We start from the raw sequence: 23,177 nt of genomic DNA on the forward strand, positions 1-23,177 counted from the left end.
ACTTTGAGTTTAAAGTATTTATAACTACATATGATCTTGACTGCAGTGGATTTTTTTTCTCTTTCTTTCTTTTTATTTTTCCTGTTGTAATGGCTTAGGCTTTTACTGCAGCCTTTTAGCCTCAGGAATCGTTTGGAAAGAGTTGTTACACCTCTATGGGAGATTTTTCCTAGTTAAAATTTGAAAAGAAAAATAAATTATGTATAAACTGGCAACACGAATAAAACAAAGTAAGTGCACATACCATCAAAATTATTTAATATACAGAAGTATCTATCGAGTACATTTTAGAAACCCCATTCACAAGCTGCACAATAGTGACTTCTCCACATTTAATGTGTCTTAAGCCATAGGCTGCCAATTTCTTTAAGCCCTTATAAAAAGGATGATGGAAGTGTTCACAAAATTCCTTTATTTAAAAAAAAACTATTATTTTTACAGTGTAAATATGAAGGAAGTGTAGAAGGGAAGATGGAAAGTTAGTTGTTTGCCTTGTCTTAACTGAATGTCCATCCTTCCAAAAGTTTTGAATTTTTTAAGTTTAACCTAAACTCTGAATTTCCTGATTTTTAATAGTTATTTTAAATTTTTATCTTCTTGTGGGGGAAAAAAAGGTTTTTAAATTATTTATTTTAAACACTTAAGTCTATGATATGCACTTTCAGCCTTAACTCCAAACTTTCAGTGTTTTTGGTTTGGGAATTTCTTAGTGTATTTTAAATGGTTAAAAATGCTTAAAGTAACAAGAGTCTCATTGAGTGTTGGGCTGTTTATCTGTGTTCCCTAAATTAGCTTCTGACACTAAATCTTTGGAACTCTGCAAGCTCTTGCTCACCTTGATCTTGTGTTTCCACACTGACTCACACTCTTTATAAAAGGTAGAATCAGAGCTCAGTCAACTTCAGTTTCCATTCTGAGTACATTTGTAGGATGGGGATGAGCCCTGTGACTGGAGGAGTATAAGGAAGGAGGAATGGCTAGGCACCTTTGTCAGAGGACACCAAAAGATGAAGGGGTAGTAAGACTTGGAGTGAGTCTGGAACATGGAGTCAAAGGTTTGAAAGGAGACAGGGCTGAATGGTAAACTGGGAAGGTTGGAGGATGCAGCAGAGTTGAAGACTAGATAATCAAACAGGTGTCACTGGATATTCTGTGATCTGCATAGATACTGACTCTTTCTGTTCCCTCTTCCATGGGAACCTTTTTCACATTTACATGGCTCAGTGTGCCAGAGGAGCTCCCAACCTTTGTATGCTGCTATTGGTCCCTCCTGTAACCTTCCTCCTAAGTTCCTCCCTCTGAATTCTCCTCCCTCTGACAGCAGGAGCAGCCAGGGCCAGATGTTGAAGAGAAGGGTGGAGGCTCAACTCTTTCAATAGCAAACGATTGATTTTAATCCCTGCATGTTTCTAGAAGCTGGAGGCCATAGTCCTTAAGTTAGAACTCCTGTACTTCCGCTATGTTTGTTTGTTATTGGAGGTAGCATACAGAGATGCTGTGCAAGGGGGACTTGGGAGTCCCTTGCATGCCACCGAGGCCCTAAGGCCAGATCCACAGCAGCCCATTGCTTTGGAGTGTCGGGGTTGGAGTGAAAGAGCCAGATGGCTATTGTCAAAGGACTGCCTGGTATATCAGTGAATGATGCTAATGTAGATGGGGGATGAGCGTTTTCTGCATCAGCCCTATGCATGTGACAGGACATGAAACTTGTATACTTGTCCCATTTAATATGCACACCTTTCCCAAATTTCATGTTAAGAGATTAAAAAATGGAAGCCAAGTCATTTTTTGTCTGAAATTGGGGTAATTATTCAATCCCACCTACAAATAGATTCATATCAAATTATTGTTTGGCTCAATATAAGGATAGGAAGGCACTGACACACTGGTAGAATAGAGCTAATCATAGTTTTATGCGGCGGAAAAAAGGAAGAAATATCTCCTACCGGAGACATCTGCTACTGGAGACCTCTTTCTCTGAGGGAAATTGGAGATTCAAGATCTGGTACTTAGTCAGATAAGAGAGTCAAGAGGTTCCACTGAAGAGATTAATAATTAGTTGGATTTTTTTAAAAAAAATCACTTAGTGTGGTATATTGTGCAAGTGACCAGGAAGATCAGAAGATTGATGATCTTAAAGAAGCAAAACTTGTTTTGGAGGAAACTGAAGAATTGCAGTTACAGATCTCATATATTAGGATTACAGGAGTGCTGGAGGGAGTAGAAGGAATGGGAAGTATTCAGTAGCACTAGAGATCAGATTAAAAAGATCAGAAAATACAGAATGAAACCATGATATAAGTAATCTCTGAGGTCCTATGATAGCACCCAAGCCCTGTGACCATTTGTTAATTTTTTAAAGAATTATTGATAAAAATCCTGTATGATGTGAAGGGGTGAAGAGGAAGAAGGAATGACAAAGTATTAAAACTACAGTTCAAAAAAACAAACCCCAATTCAGTTTGATTCTTAGTTCAGTCTGGAGACACTTGAGTGAAGACTAGAATCAGTGCTGCGATATTCTTGTTGCAAAGTGAAGAACACCTGGAATTCAGCATGCAGGTAGACATACGTAATTTTGCATAACTTTTCTTTAAGTATGTTCTTCAGCTCCATGATGATCAAACATACTTTCTAAGATGTAACTCTGAAACAAATGTGTATGCAACTGAACCTGTACTAATGGGAGAAAAATAAAAGGAATCTGGCCTTTTGAATATTTAATTCATTTTTTCTTAAATAAGGCTTACACTATGTATTAGTTCGTTTGGTGTAGTATGTATTACTATGATGTTACCGCTAATAGGTATAGAGGGGAATTATGGTGTAAATTAAAGGTTTTATGTTCTTGCTGGTATTGGTCCAGGGAATATTATTATATTCTGTATATCTCAGTAGGAATTATATATGATTTCTTGATGTTAAACATTAACAAAAATAAAGACAATATTTTAAAAGTTATTTTGAGATATGGAATTAAGTTTAAAAAATCCCATCAAGTGGTTATCAAAATGCAGTTCTTTGAAAAATATGTAAGTAAAAATGGCACCTTCTTACTTGAGAACTGCTGCTTTTGTGCAGTCAGTCATATCTGCAGTACTGAGGACATTTTTATGTTTTAGTCCCATTAGTAATGTAGAACCATTGCAGCTGTGGGAGGGTGTGCTGGGTTCAATTCTAGCTCACACCAACATAAATGTTAAATTCTGAGGGAAGAATTTTCCTGTATGTGAGCTGGAGAGGGTCCAGCTTGAATTTCAGAGTAGGTTTGCATGGCTAGATTTATTTATTTTAGCAGACTATGGAAGACCATGATATCAATTCTGTGAAATCACTTTTCAAAGTAGAATTGCACTTCATGATCTCCACAGAGAAAAATTGTAGAGAAAATCGGTATCACAAGAATGTAAATTAATGTGGTTTAAATTATTAGTCCGTGGTAAAAGAATATAAAAATCACCTGATTAGATGATGGTTTATAATTTATAGTAAAAGTCACACAGGATGAATAATTTTAAATTACTGATATGAGAGAGAACTATAAACAATAAGGGGTATTAATTGTCTAGTTAAGCATAATTAGGCTTAATGAAAAAAAATTGGCAGACTTACAACAGATACACCTTGTTAAGTATTATAGATTTAAGGCTTCCATTCTTCATGTAAATTTAAATTTAAAGATGACAAGGGTTTCAAATGTTTGTGTGTGGGGGCGGGGGCGGGGGAAGGATACTAAATGTTACATGGTAAGAGTTAAATTGATTATAGCTGGATTTTGTGTCACGAAACGGACTTTAAAATTATTTTCAGAGTTCCTTAGCATAAACTCCCTGATTACTGAAGAAGGGTTTAATTGTGTGTCAATGTACAGAAATAGATCAGCATCCACTGGCATATCTGAAGGCTTGGCAGAATATGATTTTTTTAAACAATTTCAACTAGTAATATATGTTTAAGCTTTTTAATTATTTAATCAATTAATTTTTTTACAGCTGTGGGGAATTATGGGAGGGGAAGGCAATGATGACTTAGTGACCGTAGATGTTGAAATTAAAAAAGTTAAACCTTTAGAACTATTAAAACAAATTGTCAACATTGTATGTCAAAATCTACAGCATTAAATCAAATTCTAATAAGCAGCATTTTTTCTTACTCTATTAAATTTCTGTTATCAATGGAAATATTTGTGTTGTGTTTCTGTGTACAGTGAAATCAACATTTATCCATATTTACTAGTAGTAATGTAATCATCCCAAACCTACATATCTTCCATCAGCTGCTAGTTTGATTATCTAACTGATGTCAGACAAAGGAGTAGTAGATGCATGGAAAGAGGGCAATCTACAGAGGAAAGATTTTTTCCTTTTTTCTCATTTGGTGATCCAGCCTAGTCTCCTACTGAATGATTTTTAATAGGGGGAAATATGATGGATCAAGTACAGGATAGATTGTATTTCTCTCTAGTTGAGATGGGCGTCTTGCTTAGGATAAAATTGTATTCTAATCTGAAATGTCCATTCACATGGACTGCCAATAGAAGGCTCCTTCAGGATCCATTAGCAAAAAGGGAAGGAGGTTCGGGAGTGGGGCAGAGAAGTAACTTGTTTGGATTTCTTGAAGGTAAATGATCTTCCACGGACTAATGTGGTGTTTTTATGGCACACAGGTATAATTGCACTGAGGTAAATTTAATATCTCTGAGGCAAAACTATATAAAAAAGGAAATTAATTCTGAATTTGGAGACTATAATATAAGGTATTGTATATAAGAAGTTAGGTAAGATTACTAAAAGGAATGAACAAGGTTAGAGGGAGAACTACTGACATTTAAAAATAAAACATGCAACTTGAATGATAAGATTTTAATTGGAGAAAACTAATTAAGGGAACAATGCTGAGGAAGATGCATATTTTGGTCACATGGTTGCTTGACTATAGACTATTAGCAGGTTACTTATAGGTGCTTGGGGTGATAAAAGGAAACAAGCAACCAACTGTGCACAGTTTGACTTCATGTCTCATTGCTTTTAATCTGCATTGTGCATTTACATGCTATGATAATGGGTGCATAACAAATCAATTAAGTAAATTAATGTATTATTCAGATACTACTGTGATGGGTGCCTGTAAATTTTATATATAAATAAATATATTTATTCCACTGACTACAGCTCGAGTTTGACCTATATAATGATAGCATGACATGGCACCTCTCAGTTGCCACCTTTGCTCCATCAGCTAGACTGTGCACTCGTGGCATTCTGGATCCCACTGTTCATATCCCCTCATTTGCTTCAAAGCAGAAGTCCATCATAGCCAAAAGACTGAAAAAATATCGGTTGGTCCATCATATGCAGAGTGGCTGTCAATAATGGCTAGCACCTCTGGAAGTGAGAAATCCATTCAATGTTAGAAATACCAAGACAAATATAAAATACAATAATGTGTTTTAAAGACAAGATAATTTCAGATATCTCATGACTTCTGTTCTATTATTTCTCTCATGACTATTAGAAAACTAACCTGCAAAATATTGTCCATGGCAATTTTGCTTGTTGCTTCTATATATTTTACGTAGGACTGTGGAGAATGAGGGAAGCTATGTGTAGTATTTTTATAAATATCATACATCCCTTAAGTTATCACTTTCATATTGACCTGCCTGACTGCGAGAGCTAAATCAAAGGAAATGGTTAGGAAGAAACCCACAAGAAATGAAACCATGGCAAAGAAAGACACCTAGGATCAACGGCTTCAAAGGAATAAAGTTAACAATGGCTGGGCCATTGGTTGGGAAGAAGCTACCTACCTGGAGTCAGCAAAATTATAGAGCTGTGTTCCTGAGGCTGAACGCCTGGGATCAAAGGGGATCCTAGACCTTAAAGATGCTGGCCTCAAAAAGGAGGGCGGGGAGTGGGTTGTTCAGCCTGCTGACAGAGATGGAGAACATGCTGTGAGCGAGAGTCTGCTTCCTCCAGCCAGAGACACGGATTAGCTGGATTGAGGAGATTTTACAAAATAATTTCAAGGAAAGATTAAGGTATAGTCAAACAGAACTCAGTTGGATCTGTCAAATGAACAGGGTTTGGGGTAAGGCTGTGGCCCAGAGATCCAGTCTGTGTGGTTGGACCAGAGGCTCCCACCAAGAAACCGGTGCAGGAAGACAGGCATAACACCTGTGGGGCACACTCGAGAGAGACAAAAGGGGGTCTCAGGTGCAGCTTGCCCTGTAACCGTTACAAGGATAAGTTGTTCTTTTGTTTTGCTTCCTGTTTTCTTCATTGGAGTATATTTTGTTTCATTTCCTTTTTTGTCACTGTAAATATGCTTCCATCAGTGTATTCACTGTTTCAAAAATACAATGACTGTCACACTGATTTTAAGTTCCCTATTTTAAGTCCCTTTATTTAAAAAAAAAAACTGCATCATTGCAACTTACTTTACCTGAAGCATTTATTTCTGCACATATTGTCTATTTGGCTGCAGGATCCTGTCAAGATTTTATGATATGAAAAAGGTATTTTGTTGCTACCTCGACTTTAATATATGTAGGCAGTTTAATTCTTGTATGTTCTGAACACTTATCTGTATGGGGTGATAAATCTTTTCTGAATGTCTTAGGTCTTTTGAGAGGCTAGCACGGTTTGAATAAAAATCAGAAAAAGAAGGGTTTATTTTACTTGTAACTGGAGTTCTTGGAGTTGGATTCTGCATATTCCCACTCATGAGTTGTGCCGGCTGGTGCAGCCTAGACAGTGGAACCTTCTCCAAGCGATGCCCATTACAGCACTCGTGCCTTATCCGACCCTCCCCCAGCAATCCTGATCGTTCTGAGGATGAAGCTGTAAAAGGGGTGTGGCTCCCTCTGTTGCCACAGCACTTTCCACCACTGCCTCGGAGATTTTGCTTATTAGCAGGGATCCTAGTTTTCTGTGATTAAAAACAAAATTATCCACTAAAAAAAATAAAAATCTGCATTTTCAGCGATTAAAATGACACACTGAACTTAGTTTCCCTCGCCACAATATATATATATATAGGTATTAGCTGAACACAATGTTTTATTGAAATATTTAATTTTTTTAAGCAAGTTCAAAACCCGCCAGTGACATCAATCATTATGATAAAATAAAATTAATAGAATTGCAATTTGTATTCCTTACATATGCCAAATATTTCTGTCTGTATTTTCAGAAAATGGTTTTTTTTAATGCACAAAAAATAAAGTGAAAGTTGCTTTTATATTAACATTACTCTGAGTTAGTCCTCGAGGCTGAAGTGAAATTTCACAGGCATTAAAACATGGACCCCTATACACCGAAAGCAGTCTATCGGAGTATGTTTATGTAATTTTAAAGCTAATTCAAAAATCAACATGAGGGGGAAGTTGTGTGCATTGAGTGACACTCATATGGTCATTAAAATGTAGTTAATGTATGTTCTTATTTTTTCACAAAATGTGAAAACTAAAGATTCTCTAGAAAAATGCCAATTTAGCATTTTTCTATGGTAACCAGATTTCTAGGATCCCTGCTTATTAGGACTCTGAGGAAGAGGGGAAGTTGGGTGAGGAGTGTGAGTATGCAGAGTCCATCTTAAAGAACTCTGTTACAAGTAACCTCAATTTCTTCATGCATAGTCTCAAGGGATGGTTTGGCAAGCAGTAATCCAATCCTGGAGAAGGTACTCAGTGTCCTAATTAAATAGTGTTAGAAGTACAACAAACCCTTCCAAACTGAGCATCAGCTCTAGCTGCTGGATCTAAAGCAGAATGATTCAGAATTCCAGGTGGCAGTCCTATATATTTCCTGAACTGGAACATATCTGAGTTAAGCTAAGGACATAGCCATTGCCCTAGTAGAATTTGATTTAATACCCTGAGAGCTGCTAGTTTATAACTTTCTAGAATGTTCTGTTCAACCCATTTGGAAATGGTTTGAGATTATACTGCTGGCTCTTATTATTTTTGGCGTAAGAGAGAATCAAATTAGTGGATTTTTACAAAATCCCTTGTGACAAAGCTCTGTCCTTGCCTCCATGGATCCCACGTTTCCTGGCGGATTTCACTAGCCTCAGAGGCTCACTGTGACCCTCCATGTAACCCTTCTTTCTCTAGAGACAAGGGTCACAGTCTACTGAGCCATTTTCATCAGAAGCCAGTGAGGGAGGTGAGGAGAAGTTATCCTTCTTTCCACAGTCTCTGTTGTCTCCCAGTCTCAGTGATTAATCAGGGGGAAAGGTGGTGGTGGTGGGGAGCCTGGGCCCACCCTCTACTCCAGGCTCCAGCTCAGGGACCCTAATAGTATCAGCTATGGTAGCTGACCTTTTAGAAACATGACATGTACAATTCCCTGGGCTACTTCCCCCACAGCAGCCCTCACTTCCTCAAGCTCCACTTCACCCTTACCTCAGGGCCTCCTTCCTTGTGCCTGACATGGTGTGTACTACTCAGCCTCTCCAACAGCACAACTTCCTTCCACAGCTCCTGACAGACACCCCCACCTGACTGACTGGGAGGCTTTTAACTAGTTTCAGCCAGCCCCTGATTGGCTTCAGGTGTCCCAATCAACCTAGCATTCTCCCTGCCTTCTGGAAAGCTCTTAATTGGCCCCAGGTGTCTTAATTGACCTGGAGCAGCTTCCATTTCACTTATCCTGGTACCAGGGATTTGTTTAGCCTGGAGCTAATATATCTATTTCCCACTACTTTTCTATAGCCATCTGGCCTTGCCCCGTCACAACAGATACACATTTGATACACATGCTCTTTTAGCATCTAAATTATGTAAAGTGGAGTCCCTCCTGTTACCATGTGGTCTAGGGTAGAAAACTGGTAGATTTATGGTTTGAATCACATGGAATTCTGACACTATTTTAGGTCAGAAACCCAAGGTCAGGATTCAGAACTATCTTGTCTCTATGAATTATCAATGTCTCTGGCCCACCATAAAATGGAGGTATTTCCGATGACTTGGTCCGAGGGCTTTGGAGCAGAGCCCGGAGCCGGAATGCAGAGCAGCTCCGGAGCAGTGAAACTGTAGGTTTTTGCTTGGAGCTGGACTGGAGTCAGAGCACAGCTCCAAAGCCCTGCTTGGTCTTATAGCTATATGAAAACAAGCATCCTTGTGATCAAGAGCTGCTAATCAATCTAGGGAAGAGAGGAAGACAATAATGGACGCAAGTTTCAACAAGTGGAATTAGAATTTTCTGGTAAAGGTGTTGAGCTTTTGAGCTTTCTTAAATATAGAATTGGACGAAGTCCAGTGTTGCTCTTTATTATGAGGAAGTGTCTTGAATAAAAAACTCCAATCCCAGAATTCTCTCAAAACCTCTTCTATAGCTCCTGGGAGTAGGAGGACTGCACCTCTGGCATGCTCTCCTGAGAGGGATCCCCGAATAGGGAAGGTTGGATGAAGACAGGGTATTGAATTATACCCTTTTTTCTAGAACTTCCACTTTACATTTGTTGATAAAGTGAGGCAGCTTGTTCCCCATTAAAGGGTGGGGAGGACTGGTATAAATTGATTTGCAGCTCCTAACACTTACTCCAGAATTGAAGCCTAAGTGTCCCAAAAGATAAGGAAGAGTGTTTCCTTTTGTGTGTGGACAAAAAAGACTTCCCACTGGCTTAACTGTTGCCTCTGAGAAAAATAGTCTGAGGAAGACAATGGAGGGTAAAATTACCTGTGGTAGCTAAATGCAGAGGCAGAATTTCTACTCCTGCCAGAAAGAATTAAGCAAGGGGTTTTGCATTAGACCCCATATTCTTTAGCTTCTCCAAAGCTTGTCTGTTTTATTATTAAATAAATCAACCCTTCAATGGAGAGGTCCTTTACTTTAAATTTAGTTTCTTTAGATGAACTAAACCACAGGCATGCCTTCTTAAAGTAATAGCATATACTATTGCTCTGACCAAAGAATCAAAGCATCAAATTAAGCCCTAAAACCATGTTTTTCTATGTTCTGGACCTCTGTTAAAATGGTATTATCCTTTATGTTGATCTTCAGCTAGTATTAGGTCATCTTTTCCTATAGGTGAACCACCTGATAGTTGGCTACCCTAATACCAAGGGAGGACAAAGTAAACACTTTTCTTCTTATTGCATCCCTTTTTTTATCCTCCATGTCATGTGGGGTGGAATGTGCTTGTTCATGTCTATATCTTCTTGATAGCAGCTGCTATAATTAAAGAGTTAGGGCTGGGATGCATATAAAAATAAGAAAAAGCCTCATAAGGTAAGAGGTATATATCAGCCTTTTTGGAAATGGACTAATAAGAAGCTAGGCTATATTAAAAAGATTTGGCAGGTTGCAACAATCCATTCAATATGGGCAAAGAAACTTTACTCCTGGAAGGGGCCCCAAAAATGTCAAACTGGATAGGGGGATTCTTTCATTGCCACAGAGGGCAGTTGTGAAGTCACTGCCATCTACCATTTCATGAAATTGCAGAGCGTACTCTGGAGAAGAGGAAGCAGAAGTTATTCTGACATTTTTATTAGGAGATGAGTCGGTCTCTAGTTGCTGGCAACTCCTCTGTACGGCTAACTCTCTTTTCCTCTTTGGATTGAGTATCGGGATCACTGTAGGAGGATAATCCCTGAAGGCAGGACAGGGAGACTGGTCTGGGAAGCTCAGATCTGTTGTTTGAAAGCAACCTTGATCCTTGCTAAGGCGTGTGTGTGTGTGTGGCGGGGCGAGGTTCAATACCGCACATGGGAGACTCCGTAAATTCCCTTGATGTATGCCAGTAGGGTCATGCAGCCCAAGAAGGCAACTCTTGCCACTGTACACTCTCTGGTGCCATTTCATAACCAGGATAAGGACTCTATATCCAGGGGTATATCCCATCTTTGGAGTCAGTGCCTCTGAGTTGTTTAGGTCTATTTTGCTTCACCTCTGAATGCGGATCCAGCCTCAGAGCTGTAATTGATGTGATCAGAGATACTACCAGAACCAGGAAGCATTCTTGTCTTTGAAACTGGTGGCATAGTATTTTGTTTAAATTTCTCCCAGTAGACTGCTTTTACTTTAAGTCTGGGATACCTCTGGGTTCTGGACCTAATGACAGTGGCCATCCTTTCCTTAACCATCATCTTCATTGCTGCAACAGACAAATCAGATGGCCTCTCATGTGGCTGTGCCCTTGAATCTGGTGCCAGTTTTACAAAAGATAGATCATGCCAAACCAGATTGATCTCCTTCTAGAAGAAAGTAACAGATTTTTTAGACAAAGAAAATGCAGTGGATCTAATTTATCTAGATTTCAGTAAGGTGTTCCCACATAGGGAATTATTAGCTAAATTGGAAAAGATGGGGATCAATATGAAAATTGAAAGGTGGATAAGGAATTGGTTACAAGGGAGACTACCGCAGGTCATATTGAAAGATGAACTATCAGGCTGGAGGGAGGTTACCAGTGGAGTTCCTCAGGGATCAGTTTTGGGACCAATCTTATGGAATCTTTTTATTACTGACCTCGGCCCAAAAAGTGGGAGTGTGCTAATAAAGTTTGTGGATGATACAAAGCTGGGAGGTATTGCCAACTTAGAGAAGGACTGGGATATCATATAGGAGGATCAAACTGGAGTAAAAGTAATAGGATGAAATTTAATAGTGAGAAGTGTAAGGTCATGCATTTAGGGATTATTAACAAGAATTTTGGTTATAAGCTGGGGACGCATCAATTAGAAGTAATGGAGGAGGAGAAGGACCTTGGCGTATTCGTTGATCACAGGATTACTGTGAGCCGCCAATGTGATATGGCCATGAAAAAAGCTAATGCGGTCTTGGGATGCATCAGGCGAGGTATTTCCAGTAGAGATAAGGAGGTGTTAGTACTGTTATACAAGGCACTGGTGAGACCTCATCTGGAATACTGTGTGCAGTTCTGGTCTCCCATGTTTAAGAAGGATGAATTCAAACTGGAACAGGTACAGAGAAGGGCTACTAGGATGATCCAAGGAATGGAAAACCTGTCTTATGAAAGGAGGCTTAAGGAGCTTGGCTTGTTTAGCCTAACCAAAAGAAGGCTGAGGGGAGATAGGATTGCTCTCTATAAATATATCAGAGGGATAAATACCGGAGAGGGAGAGGAATTATTTAAGCTCAGTACCAATGTGGACACAAGAACAAATGGATATAAACTGGCCATCGGGAAATTTAGACTTGAAATTAGACTTGAAATTTAGACTTGAAATTTCTAACCATCATAGAATATCAGGGTTGGAAGGGACCTCAGGAGGTCATCTAGTCCAACCCCCTGCTCAAAGCAAGACCAGTCCCCAGGGAGTGAAGTTCTGGAATGACCTTTCAAGAGAAGCAGTGGGGGCAAAAGACCTGTCTGGCTTCAAGATTAAACTCGATAAGTTTATGGAGGAGATGGTATGATGGGATAACATGATTTTGGCAATTAATTGATCTTTAACTATTCATGGTAAATAGGCCCAATGGCCTGTGATGGGATGTTAGATGGGGTGGGATCTGAGTTACTACAGAGAATTCTTTCCTGGGTATCTGGCTGGTGAATCTTGCCCACATGCTCAGGGTTCAGCTGATCGCCATATTTGGGTAAGGAAGGAATTTTCCTCCAGGGCAGATTGGAAGAGGCCCTGGGGGTTTTTTGCCTTCCTCTGTAGCATGGGGCATGGGTCACTTGCTGGAGGACTCTCTGCACCTTGAAGTCTTTAAACCATGATTTGAGGACTTCAATAGCTCAGACATAGGTGAGAGGTTTAGTGCAGGAGTGGGTGGATGAGATTCTGTGGCCTGCATTGTGCAGGAGATCAGACAAGATGATCATAATAGTCCCTTCTGACCTTAATGTCTGAGTCTATGAGAACCTAATAGGCTTTTTGTTTCAACAGATCTGATGCCCTGTGTCCTGATTATGTACAGGCACTGGAGTTAGATCTGATGCCAATTTCAGGGTCTTCACAGGCACCTTGATTATAGCAGATGCTGAGCTCAGATCACAAAGCTCTTTGCTTTGTGTCTGCACAATTGCACATGTTGGATCAAACAGGCTTTACTGCAAATGCCTCCTGAAGTAATAATACCTGTAATCTTTGTTTGTCCATGTACACGGTTATCCGGTTATTTAGTGGTTATTATTATTGATTTCCAATTAATTCTAATTTAAAGAGCTGGGGGATTGTAGGATTTTAGTCCAGCACAACAGAATCAAGGTTATTAAGTTTAATATCTGGTTGGGAACCTCAGTATGCACAACGGTGACGTTCATTGAGGGCAAAGCAAAGTTTTAACCACTTTTATTAGCACAATTAGTAAAGACAGAAAAGCGTCAAACCAAATAAAAAGACAGCATAAATACAGAATTAAGGTGACATTTTGTAACTGTGCTCATATACTTGCACCCTTCCTTGGGGATCTGGGTGTAAGAGACTAAGGTCCAGCCTGTTTCTGGCAGGGCCAATGCATCCCTTGGTCCAGATCTGTCTCTTATATGATAGTCTGTCCTATTATAAGGCCTAGGGACTGTCATGAATATTAATTCAAATGCTTAGCCTCCCTTGTCCATATCTAACCTCCTACCCTAATGATGTTTAGGTTAGTACATTAATGATTTCAACTAATTATCGTATACATCAATTCATTGCAAAGACAAGTTCACGCTTAAGCATTTGTCAACATTTTATCCTAAAATATTCAAGCCTACTATCCATAGGTGCTGGAACTATGGGTGCTGGGGGTTCTGCTGCACACCCTGGCTTGAAGTGTGTGACATTCCAACTCATACAGGCTAGCAGTGGGCTGAGCGGGCCGGCAGCGTTAGATCAGCATTTTAATTGAATTTTAAATGACACTTCTTAAACATTTTGAAAACCTTGTTTACATACGACAATAGTTTAGTTATATAATATATAGACTTATAGAGAGAGACCTTCTAAAAAAACGTTAAAATGTATTACTGGCACGCCAAACCTTAAATTAAAGTGAATAAATGAAGACTCGGCACACCACTTCTGAAAGGTTGCCGACCCCTGGCCTAGACCATGATATTCCTTTATCTAATACTTTATCGTATCTTGGTTATTTTGTTGCAAATACGCCTGGCTTTGCTTTAAACAAAATCCTTTTTTATACAGTCATATTAATTGAATCTACTCTATGTATAACAAACAAGGTGTCTTCTGTCGAATTCATTTATGAGGTAACTGTTGAATGCAAAGCTTTCAGTCTTTGCAGATGTTTGTAAACCTTGAAAGAGTAGCTTGAAATGAATGATATCAGAAGTATAGTATTCCTTGGACCATGTACGGGCTTGTCTACATGACAAAATGTTAAAACAGAGGTCCCCAAACTGCGCCACCCAGCCCCAATCTGTTCCCAGCTCTGGTCGGGCCCTGTCCCCACACCCAGGGCCTCGGCTCCTGACCACAGCCCAACTGGAGCTCTGCACCTGGCCCCGGCTTCCCTGCAGCTGCGGCTCCAGCCTTGGCCCCGTTATCTCTGTCTGAATCCCACAGCCCTGAAACCGCGGCCCCACTCCCAGCCTCAGGCAGGGTAAGGGGGGACATGACCCTGAAAAGTTTGGGGACCACTGGGTTAGCTGACATTTACACCCCCCGTATTTGGCTATTGTTCATTAGAACACATTGTTCTCAGCATCATATCAGTTAATTGTGATTAAACCATTAATGTAGCGCAAGTAATCACAAGTAGCTTGCACAGTGATGAACACTATTTGTCCTGGTCTACAATAACTACATTGCTATGGTCAACATCACATCAGCTAATTCATTCCCAAACCTGTTCAAATGTGCTAAAATTATGTAGTGTACCTGTCATAAATATAAAGGGAATGGTAACAACCTTCCTGTATATAGTACTATAAAATCCCTCCTGGCCAGAGGCACAAAATGCTTTTACCTGTAAAGGGTTAAGAAGCTCAGGTAACCTGGCTGGCACCTAACCAAAAGGACCAATAAGGGGACAAGATACTTTCAAATCTGGGGTGGGGGAAAGGTTTTGGTCTGTCTGTCCTGTGTGCTTGTTGGACATAGATCAAGAAAGCAAGCAATCCAACTCCATTAGAATCAGTAAGTACTAGCAAGGGAATGCATTAGCTTATTTTTGTTTTGGCTTGTGATTTTCTCTGTGCTGAGAGGAAGGTTTTTCCTGGTTTTCTTTTTGTAACTTTAAAGTTTGGCCCAGAGGGAAATCCTCTGTGTTTTTGAATCTGATTGCCCTGTAAGATTATCTTCCATTCTAAATTTACAGAGGTGCTTATTTTACCTTTTTTCTTTCTAAGAAAGTTCTGTTTCTTTTAGAATCTGATTTGTTTTTTTTAGTGTCCTAAAAAAACCCGAGTTTGGTCTGTGCTCATCTTGTTTGTTCTCAAGCCTCCCCAGGAAAGGGGGTGTCAGAGCTTGGGGGGGATAATAAGGAAGAGTAGGAACTCCAAGTGGTCCTTTCCCTGAGTTTGTCTAAATCGCTTGGTGGTGGCAATAATCCAAGTTACAAGGGAGAATTTGTGCCTTGGGGAGTTTTTAACCTAAGCTGGTAGAAATAAGCTTAGGGGGTCTCTCATGCGGGTCCCCACATCTGTAACCTAGAGTTCAGAGTGGGGAGGGAACCCTGACAGTACCCTATATATTTTTTCTATATATGCACCGTATTGGGAGTATATGTTTGTCTGATACTATGGAATATTAAATGTGTCCTCAAATTGGGCATATTCCCCCCTCACAAAGTATTTACTGGGAAAGAGGGTCCCTCTGCTTGGAACATCATCCAACATAAAAAAAAATGTAGCCACCTCGTCAATACAAGATTATAATAATTCACTCTTGGCTCTCTAATGAATTGTATAAACACTATTTATTAAGACATAATAAGGTCCCTGGAGGTAAATGTAGCCAAGCATTCACTTGATGGCTATTTGTGGTCCTATGGGTTTTCTGTCTAATTTAAATTAAGATTTTTACTTCTGTAAATTATTGTTGTAAAGAAACTGCTTAAAAATGCATTTTATGAAAGCAGTGATGTACATTCTGGCAGAAACACTTCGGAGTTCCTGCTCTTGGGAATGTAACCTCTCAGTAAATTAGTAAATGAGAAGCAATGAGGAGTGTGATTAAAAAATTGTACTGATCAACCTTTGTTAGCAAATTATGACAAATCAGATTTCCACACTTTTCCTTTACATATTGGGACAGGCTGGTCATTTACATATAAAGGCCATTATACAGGGAGTCCTTGGACTTAAGACACAATTCATTCCTCAGAATTGTGATGTAAGATGAAAGCGCTTTTCCCAAAGGAATCAATGGTATGAAGGGGGGATTGGTACGCTATTTTCCTCACAATAACCCAGATTTTTATACTAAATGAATTATAGATGACTAATGTTGCAACATCAAAGTATTTACTGTACACTGTATTTTGTAAACAGCATTCAAGTAATCATATAAACTCACATATGCTGCTCAGAATGCCGGCAATACAAGCTCCGAAAACCAGCCTCAGCCAGTCACTGATCAAGCATTCTGATTGGCTCCCGGCCCCGGGCTCAGCCAATCAAAAATAATTGGCAACCCCAATTAGCAAAAAGCTACCTTGCTGCGTCGAAGCCTATCAGAAGCGACCCCTTCCAGCTCCATATCAGTATAACGCAACCAGGAAATGATTTCAAGCGAACTTTATGCAAATCAAGCGACCTAAGGGTGAAACAAGCATCGTAGGGGCAAAACAGGCAATCAATTGAAAAGCGTCATAAGTTACATCTGACCTAAGTCAGGCGTCGTTAAGTCCGAGAATTCCCTGTATTACTGTGTATATTAACATAAGGGATAGAAATATATTTGTTTGTATATTTAGGCCCTGTATATTTAGTTTCCTCATTAAGTAAGGGTGCTGAAGCACGCACTTCACTTAAAGCACATGTTTAATACCCATTAAAGTCAATGGTACTTAAGCATGTGCTTAAAATTAAGCACATACTTATGTGATTTCCTGAATAACGATGAATTTAAGCATGTGCTCCAGTGCTTTTTTGAATGAGTGTCCCACTGAGCAGTTGATCTGGATAGTAAATCCAAATCATATTAAACAAGACTTCAGCAAACTACCACAAGGGTAATTACTACGGTTAATACCAAAACGTCTTTATTTTCTCATAAAGAGCACAAATCATTTAAGTTCCACGAAACAGGAAATGCTCTTTGCTATGGGTTAGGGGGCATTTGTCCTACTCCCTATCCTGAATTTTCATAGCTCCTTGCCAGGTGTCTGCCCTGGGCCTGAAAGGGCTGCTATGAAATGGGGCAGGATGGGCCAGAGCTCTTAAGTGCCAGCTTATCAGCACTGCTCTCCTCACTGGCAGGACAGAAAGCAGCAACAGCAGCCTGGGTTGAACTTGTGTGGAGCAAGCCAGGCCCCAATCCCTTCCCAGAGCCCACCTCTTACTCCCCGGGATATGACCAGCATCCCACCTTACTCCGGGATAAAATCAGCTCGCTAACTCCTCCTGCCCCCACGAGCAGCTGCAGTCTCAGCGGGGAGGCAGAAGCGGGAATGCTGACACAACATTGCCCCTACCCCTAGAATGTTTCTGAAATGATGCCTCTGCTACTAAATTAGGTGGAGATTTTCATGAAGAAGTTGTTTAAAACAAAAATCAACATAGTGATCAATAGTATACGACAGCAAACATTATGTCACTTATACTTGCAGTGCAATCTAAAGAAAATCATGTCCTTGCCCTTCATGGGATTGTATTCTTATATGCCCGATCTGAAGCCACAATTCAGCAAAGAACTTAAGCCTATGCTTAAATCCATCACTTTTCAGGAAAGCAATATAGCTTCTGTTCTTAAACCTCAGTAAAGCCAGTAAGATTTAAGCTTAAGTCTAAAGTTAAGAATTTCGGTGATTTCTTGAATAGTGGTTTGCTGAACTGGGGGTCTATGAGTAGATTCATAATGGGATTTACGTACCTTACTGTCCCAGATTTAGGTGACACTGCTATTCACCATTCCCCCCCCCCACATCTGCCACCTAACACTAGGCACCTAAACTCATTTGCGGCCTAAGTTTTTGCAGCAAAAGTTCCCTTGGTGCCTATGCTTCTGAGCATACACATTAATGATCCATGAACTGGGGGAAGATAGATAGGTGCTTCTCCAACTAACTCACCTGTGGGCCCACTCTGGTAGGCATGCTCAGAGCCCGCCTAACTTGACAAAAAAAGAATAGGGGAGTGGAGCTTTGGATAAATAGTCAAAGAGTCATTGGAGTAGGGATACTGAATCCTCAGTCTCCCACCTCCAAGGTGAGTGCCCTACCCATCAGGCTATGGCATCATTCTCACACTCATTCTCTGTCCCAGTGACTGTTTAATTATTTATCCAAAGTGGGACAGTTTCAACAGGAGCAACTGAGAGAGACTCACCTCAGAATATCCCATAACCCAGAAGCTGGGGCATTCCCCTGAGAGGTGGCAGATCCCTGTGCAAATCCCTTCTCCTGTTCATGCAGAGGATCTCCCACACCCTGGAAGTGTACACTAGTCACTGAACTAAATGTTATGAGGGTGCTTCTCCATCATCATCACTTCTTACAAGATTCACTTAACTCCAGCAGAGGGTTCATGGCTGTGGAGATAGGTGCCTCCCTGCAGCCTGGACTTAGTTGCCTAAAAATGGGATTCACAAAACGCAGCATGCTGAGCATGGAGCTACCTAAACTAGCCACTGGCAGAATGTTAAGACGAGCTGTGACCCTCTTGGGGAGATAGGCACCTATCTCTCCCCATTCATCCTATAGGGAGGAGAGGTGCCAAACTTTTAAGCTTTGTAAATCCCAGCGATATTCTGAAAGTTAGGCCTTGTGGTGCTCAGCAAAACTCAATCCCTAAATGCTGAATTCCTAACAGCTATTTTATTTTGCTTAATTATTTGGTCATATAGCTAAATGTATTGACATGAAAATTAAAACATAAAAGGCCAAATTCTGCTCCCAGGTACATAAGTACAAGTTTGGAACGATTCTTGATTAATTGGGTTCACTCTAGGTATTCACCTGAGTGAAGGAGTGTCGACTTTGGCCTATAACATACAAACGTACTGAATATCATCATCACAACCATAATTCATTGGTTTGGAAACAGCTATGATGTTGCACACACAGATATTCATGAAGAAGTGGAAACTGACTGCATATTTAAACACCTTCATTATTAGGGATGTCTCACTTACTGTAGGCAGCCTGGATACTCTCTAGTGGGGAGTCAGGTATCAAATGGCAACATGAAAGTTGCTAGGAATGAATGCAAAGCTGCAGTTTCTCCTTTCCACTTTGTTCCTTACCATCTTGGTTGGGATGGTAACCGTTGCTCTGGTTTGTCTGTTTCCTTAGACTTGGTTCATATAATCAAATGCATGTTCAACATGGTGGATGGTCTATGAGGTACATCTTGGTTTATTGATTAGCATCTCAGATCCTCAGGTAAATCTGGTCTCTAGCTGTTCAGTATTCAGCAAGCAAACCTCTCATCCCTACACTTGCCCATCACAAAGATATTTATAACTCCTCGTTTGCAATTCCACACAGGTGATTTTAGGCTGAAAAATCGGTCATTTTTCTTTTCCCCCTGTGGGAAATTTCAGCTTCTTAGGATGGAATCAAAAACTGAAAGTTTCAGCTGAAAACTGAAATAGTCAATTAGAAAATGCCACCACGGTGCCTTGTCAGCTGTATTTCAGGCACTTCATGTCCCCTTTCTCCTCTGGGTGCTGAGGTCCCTAGATGGACTACAACTCTCAAGATGTACTATGGTGGCAATTAAAGAAAAAATGTTAACAGGGCCACATTATCTTAATCTCTTTTGCTCTATTTAGATTTCTCAGCCTCTTTGCGAAGATAATTCCCCAACCTTGCTATGTCCATCTGATAAAACATTAGGGAAACATTTATTTCTGCTAACTTTGCTAATGATTACTGCTTTTTTCGAAGAAGTAGGACAATTGTTCCTAAACTACCAATGTTTAGTGATGATAGAAGTGTCATTCTTTTAACATATGAGTTGGTGGTGGGGTGGGGGGTTTATTTTGGCTTCTGGCAAAACTTCTCTACAAAACCAAATTTAGATTAAAACATGCCAATTAGAGATGGTTATGGTTGGTTCAGGAAACTCACTAAACACAGTAAAGTCCACTTGGGATTAATGTGTGTTGTCCAAGCAATTTGAACATCCAACCACTTCTCCAAACTTAAGATTTTCTTCCAGAATCATTTTGTCATAACTTACTTGAATGTCCAAATGCCCTCCTCACATTCTTTGTGGTTTCTCATTCCCTCATCTGATGACTCCCCATAATGTCCTGACAACCCTTCATATTCTCACAGGGACTTACCTTCTTTCCCTTTATGAAGAGCTGCTGGGTCACTTAGCCATTGGGAAAGACAAACATACTGGGGTTTTTATTATTAGTGTATCATAACCACCTATGGTTATATTTTTGAACATGTGGGTGTAGTACCAGTTTACTAGGGGCACACTTACCTACCCAGACTACCCTTTGCATAGTAATGTTGCAGGTGTATTATTATAAGTACCACCCTCTCTGGAGTGGCATCTCATTTGAACACATGGATTGGCTGATGTGACGGTATCACTTTCAAAGTAATCTAGAAGACAGTGCTTGGTGTCCAATATACATGCAATACCAAAAATTCAAGTAATTGATGGATATTCCTTGGTAGCTGATAAATGGTGCCTCCCTCTGCTCACCTATCTCTAATGCTGTTGTCTGAGTGTTTTATATGCTACAGTATGTGTTACTTACAACTGATACAGTTTGTTGATTTGGATCCAATAGGCCGGAACCAGTATTGTGGACAAAGGATGGCGGAGAACTACCAGACCCAGAGAGAATGGTTGTCAATGGTAGGGACCTAAGAATTAGTTTCCTAAACAAAACGGACAATGGTACATATCGATGTGAAGCAACAAACCCTATTGGCCAAAACAGCACAGAGTATGTCCTGATTGTACATGGTGAGTACATCTCTTTAAATTCTGTAAGGGAGAGTACCTTGATTAATATTAGAACTTTTTGTTTCAACCAACTATAAGCAAATGATTAAGACCACATGAAAGAATGACAAGAAAAAATTAAAAGTGCAATTATTCTTTTCAGAGCACCCTCTACTAGTAAGCAACAGGCTGACTTCCTTTTATTAGTAGGTGTCTAATAAATTTTGTACACCATATATCTTTCTAATATTTGTGGAGAACACCTTGCTAATTAAGCAACAGGCAAAAATGTATTTGAGAGTATATTGGGAAATGTTTTATACATAATTGCATCCATAAAACATGGTGTTTAGCTATAACTGTCTATGAGTGGCTAGGTCACATATAAACAAAAACCAAGAATTACAAGGCAGTTGCTATTTATTTTATAAGCCATTCGAGACAGGATACTAAAGATAAATTATAGCCTAGTGCTGAGCACTGTCAACTCCCAATGTAAGCTGAAGGTCTTGCATCACCCCAGAGAATCAGGCCTTATGTTAAAATCGCCCCCCAAATTGTCTAGTATCACAAGTTCATAATACTAATCTAATAAAATGGCATGGTTCTCACTTAGTTATGATTCTTTTGTTTTGCCTGATTTGTCTTGATGCTTCATGTCAAAAGAATAAAGGCCTTAATATTAAGTGTGAAATAGCTTGATGGAACAAAAGTACAGTAGAAGCCATTACAAGAGTCATCATTTGGCAGCTGTTACCACACCATTACCACAGATCTCCACCATTTAAATCTGTTACTTCCCGTGTGGTAACTGCTGGAAAATGGCGACTCCTACAGTCTGGATATGAACCCAGATCTCAGAGGTGAGATGAGTTCATTAACTCCATTGCAACACCTGTTGCAATCCTTTTTTTCCCCCTAGCTTTTATACATGGGCAACTTTTTAAGAACCACCGCAAAATAAAAGGAAACACTTTTTAAGGTGAGTCTCAGATTGTAAAAAAAATCACTGAAATGAGAAATATGAAGTCTGTTTCCTTCTTATAAGTAATTGAAGTGCAACAAATTATATATGCTACTCTGGCATTTGCAAACTCGCCAAAAGCATGATTCACTTGAAGTGGCAAAGTACCTTTAGGTAAATTTGGCAGTTAACATATTTATAATAAATATTTCTCTAAGCATTTTGTAATTAGTGATTTTCTGGCTCCGTTGTTGAACTAAAATTTATCAAAACACCCCCTGGATTAATATTGTTCATGCTGCTGAAGCTCATCATTAGTTTGCCTAGTAATGATGGGCTCTTTAGACCAGTAAGGTTCCACTGCTGACGATTACTATGTTTAAAAACAACGAAACATACAAAAAGCACCCTGCACTCCAAACCACCACTTATGTTGATTACCACAAAATATTTCCCCTTTTAAATCCTATAGGTAATGATGTATTAGTTGTTGGCTGCATACACAAAATGTTAATGTCTCTCTTTGATGAACTGACAGTTTTCCAAAACCCACCAACTATTGAAATCTGAGTGGTCTCTGTATTTTGTCAGAGGTATTAAAGTAATTTGGGAGAAGTTGACCCTTTTTATCTCTTACATCATGGTTACTTTTACATTAGCTATGGCCATTTAATATACCTATAAGGAAGAATATTTCATTATGAGCGGCTTTGTGTCTTTCACTTTCAATCAGTTGCATGCACCCTATTGATCTGATTACAACTTGATAGCAGTCTCTAAAATCATTCATTATCAAGATGTGTGTGACAGCACAGTATGCATGTTATCTCGTTTAACTTTAACATTGCTGACAATGTCCGTTATGGATACTGGAGCTTTCCCTAATTGCATTCATGCAAATCTAGCATTAGAACTACAGAAGGTAATTTGGCTTCCTAGAACTCAGTAACATTGGAAGTTGTAGGCCCGAGGATGCAATGATGCTTGTTATTAATAACCTGTGCCATACTGGAGTTATAAAGCTTCTGCTATGAATGAGAGGTTGGGATTAATTATTTAGTTATAGGTACAGTGAAATTAGTTTATACAGATCAACTTGAGCAACCACTTATCCCCTCCTTTTATCATTGCCTCAGGCTGATCAGCTCATCCAGATCTAACGAAACGGGAACTTCAGTTTTCAAACAGAAAAGAAAGAATGAAAAGCAGTTTT

At 39.6% G+C, this 23,177-nt stretch overlaps 1 protein-coding gene across 4 annotated transcripts in view; it reads left to right on the forward strand.

Moving 5' to 3' along the window:
* CADM2 (cell adhesion molecule 2) overlaps positions 1 to 23,177 on the forward strand; it is a 1,024,844-nt gene that overhangs the window by 917,837 nt on the left and 83,830 nt on the right. For all 4 annotated transcript variants that reach the window (XM_073304112.2, XM_078847945.1, XM_073304121.2 and 1 more), the window contains one exon: positions 20,843 to 21,021. In XM_073304112.2, the coding sequence (XP_073160213.1) occupies positions 20,843 to 21,021 (179 nt within the window). The remainder of the gene's footprint in view (positions 1 to 20,842; positions 21,022 to 23,177) is intronic.

The sequence above is a fragment of the Lepidochelys kempii genome, chromosome 1, assembly GCF_965140285.1.
Source record: "Lepidochelys kempii isolate rLepKem1 chromosome 1, rLepKem1.hap1, whole genome shotgun sequence".
Classification (NCBI taxonomy): domain Eukaryota; kingdom Metazoa; phylum Chordata; order Testudines; family Cheloniidae; genus Lepidochelys; species Lepidochelys kempii.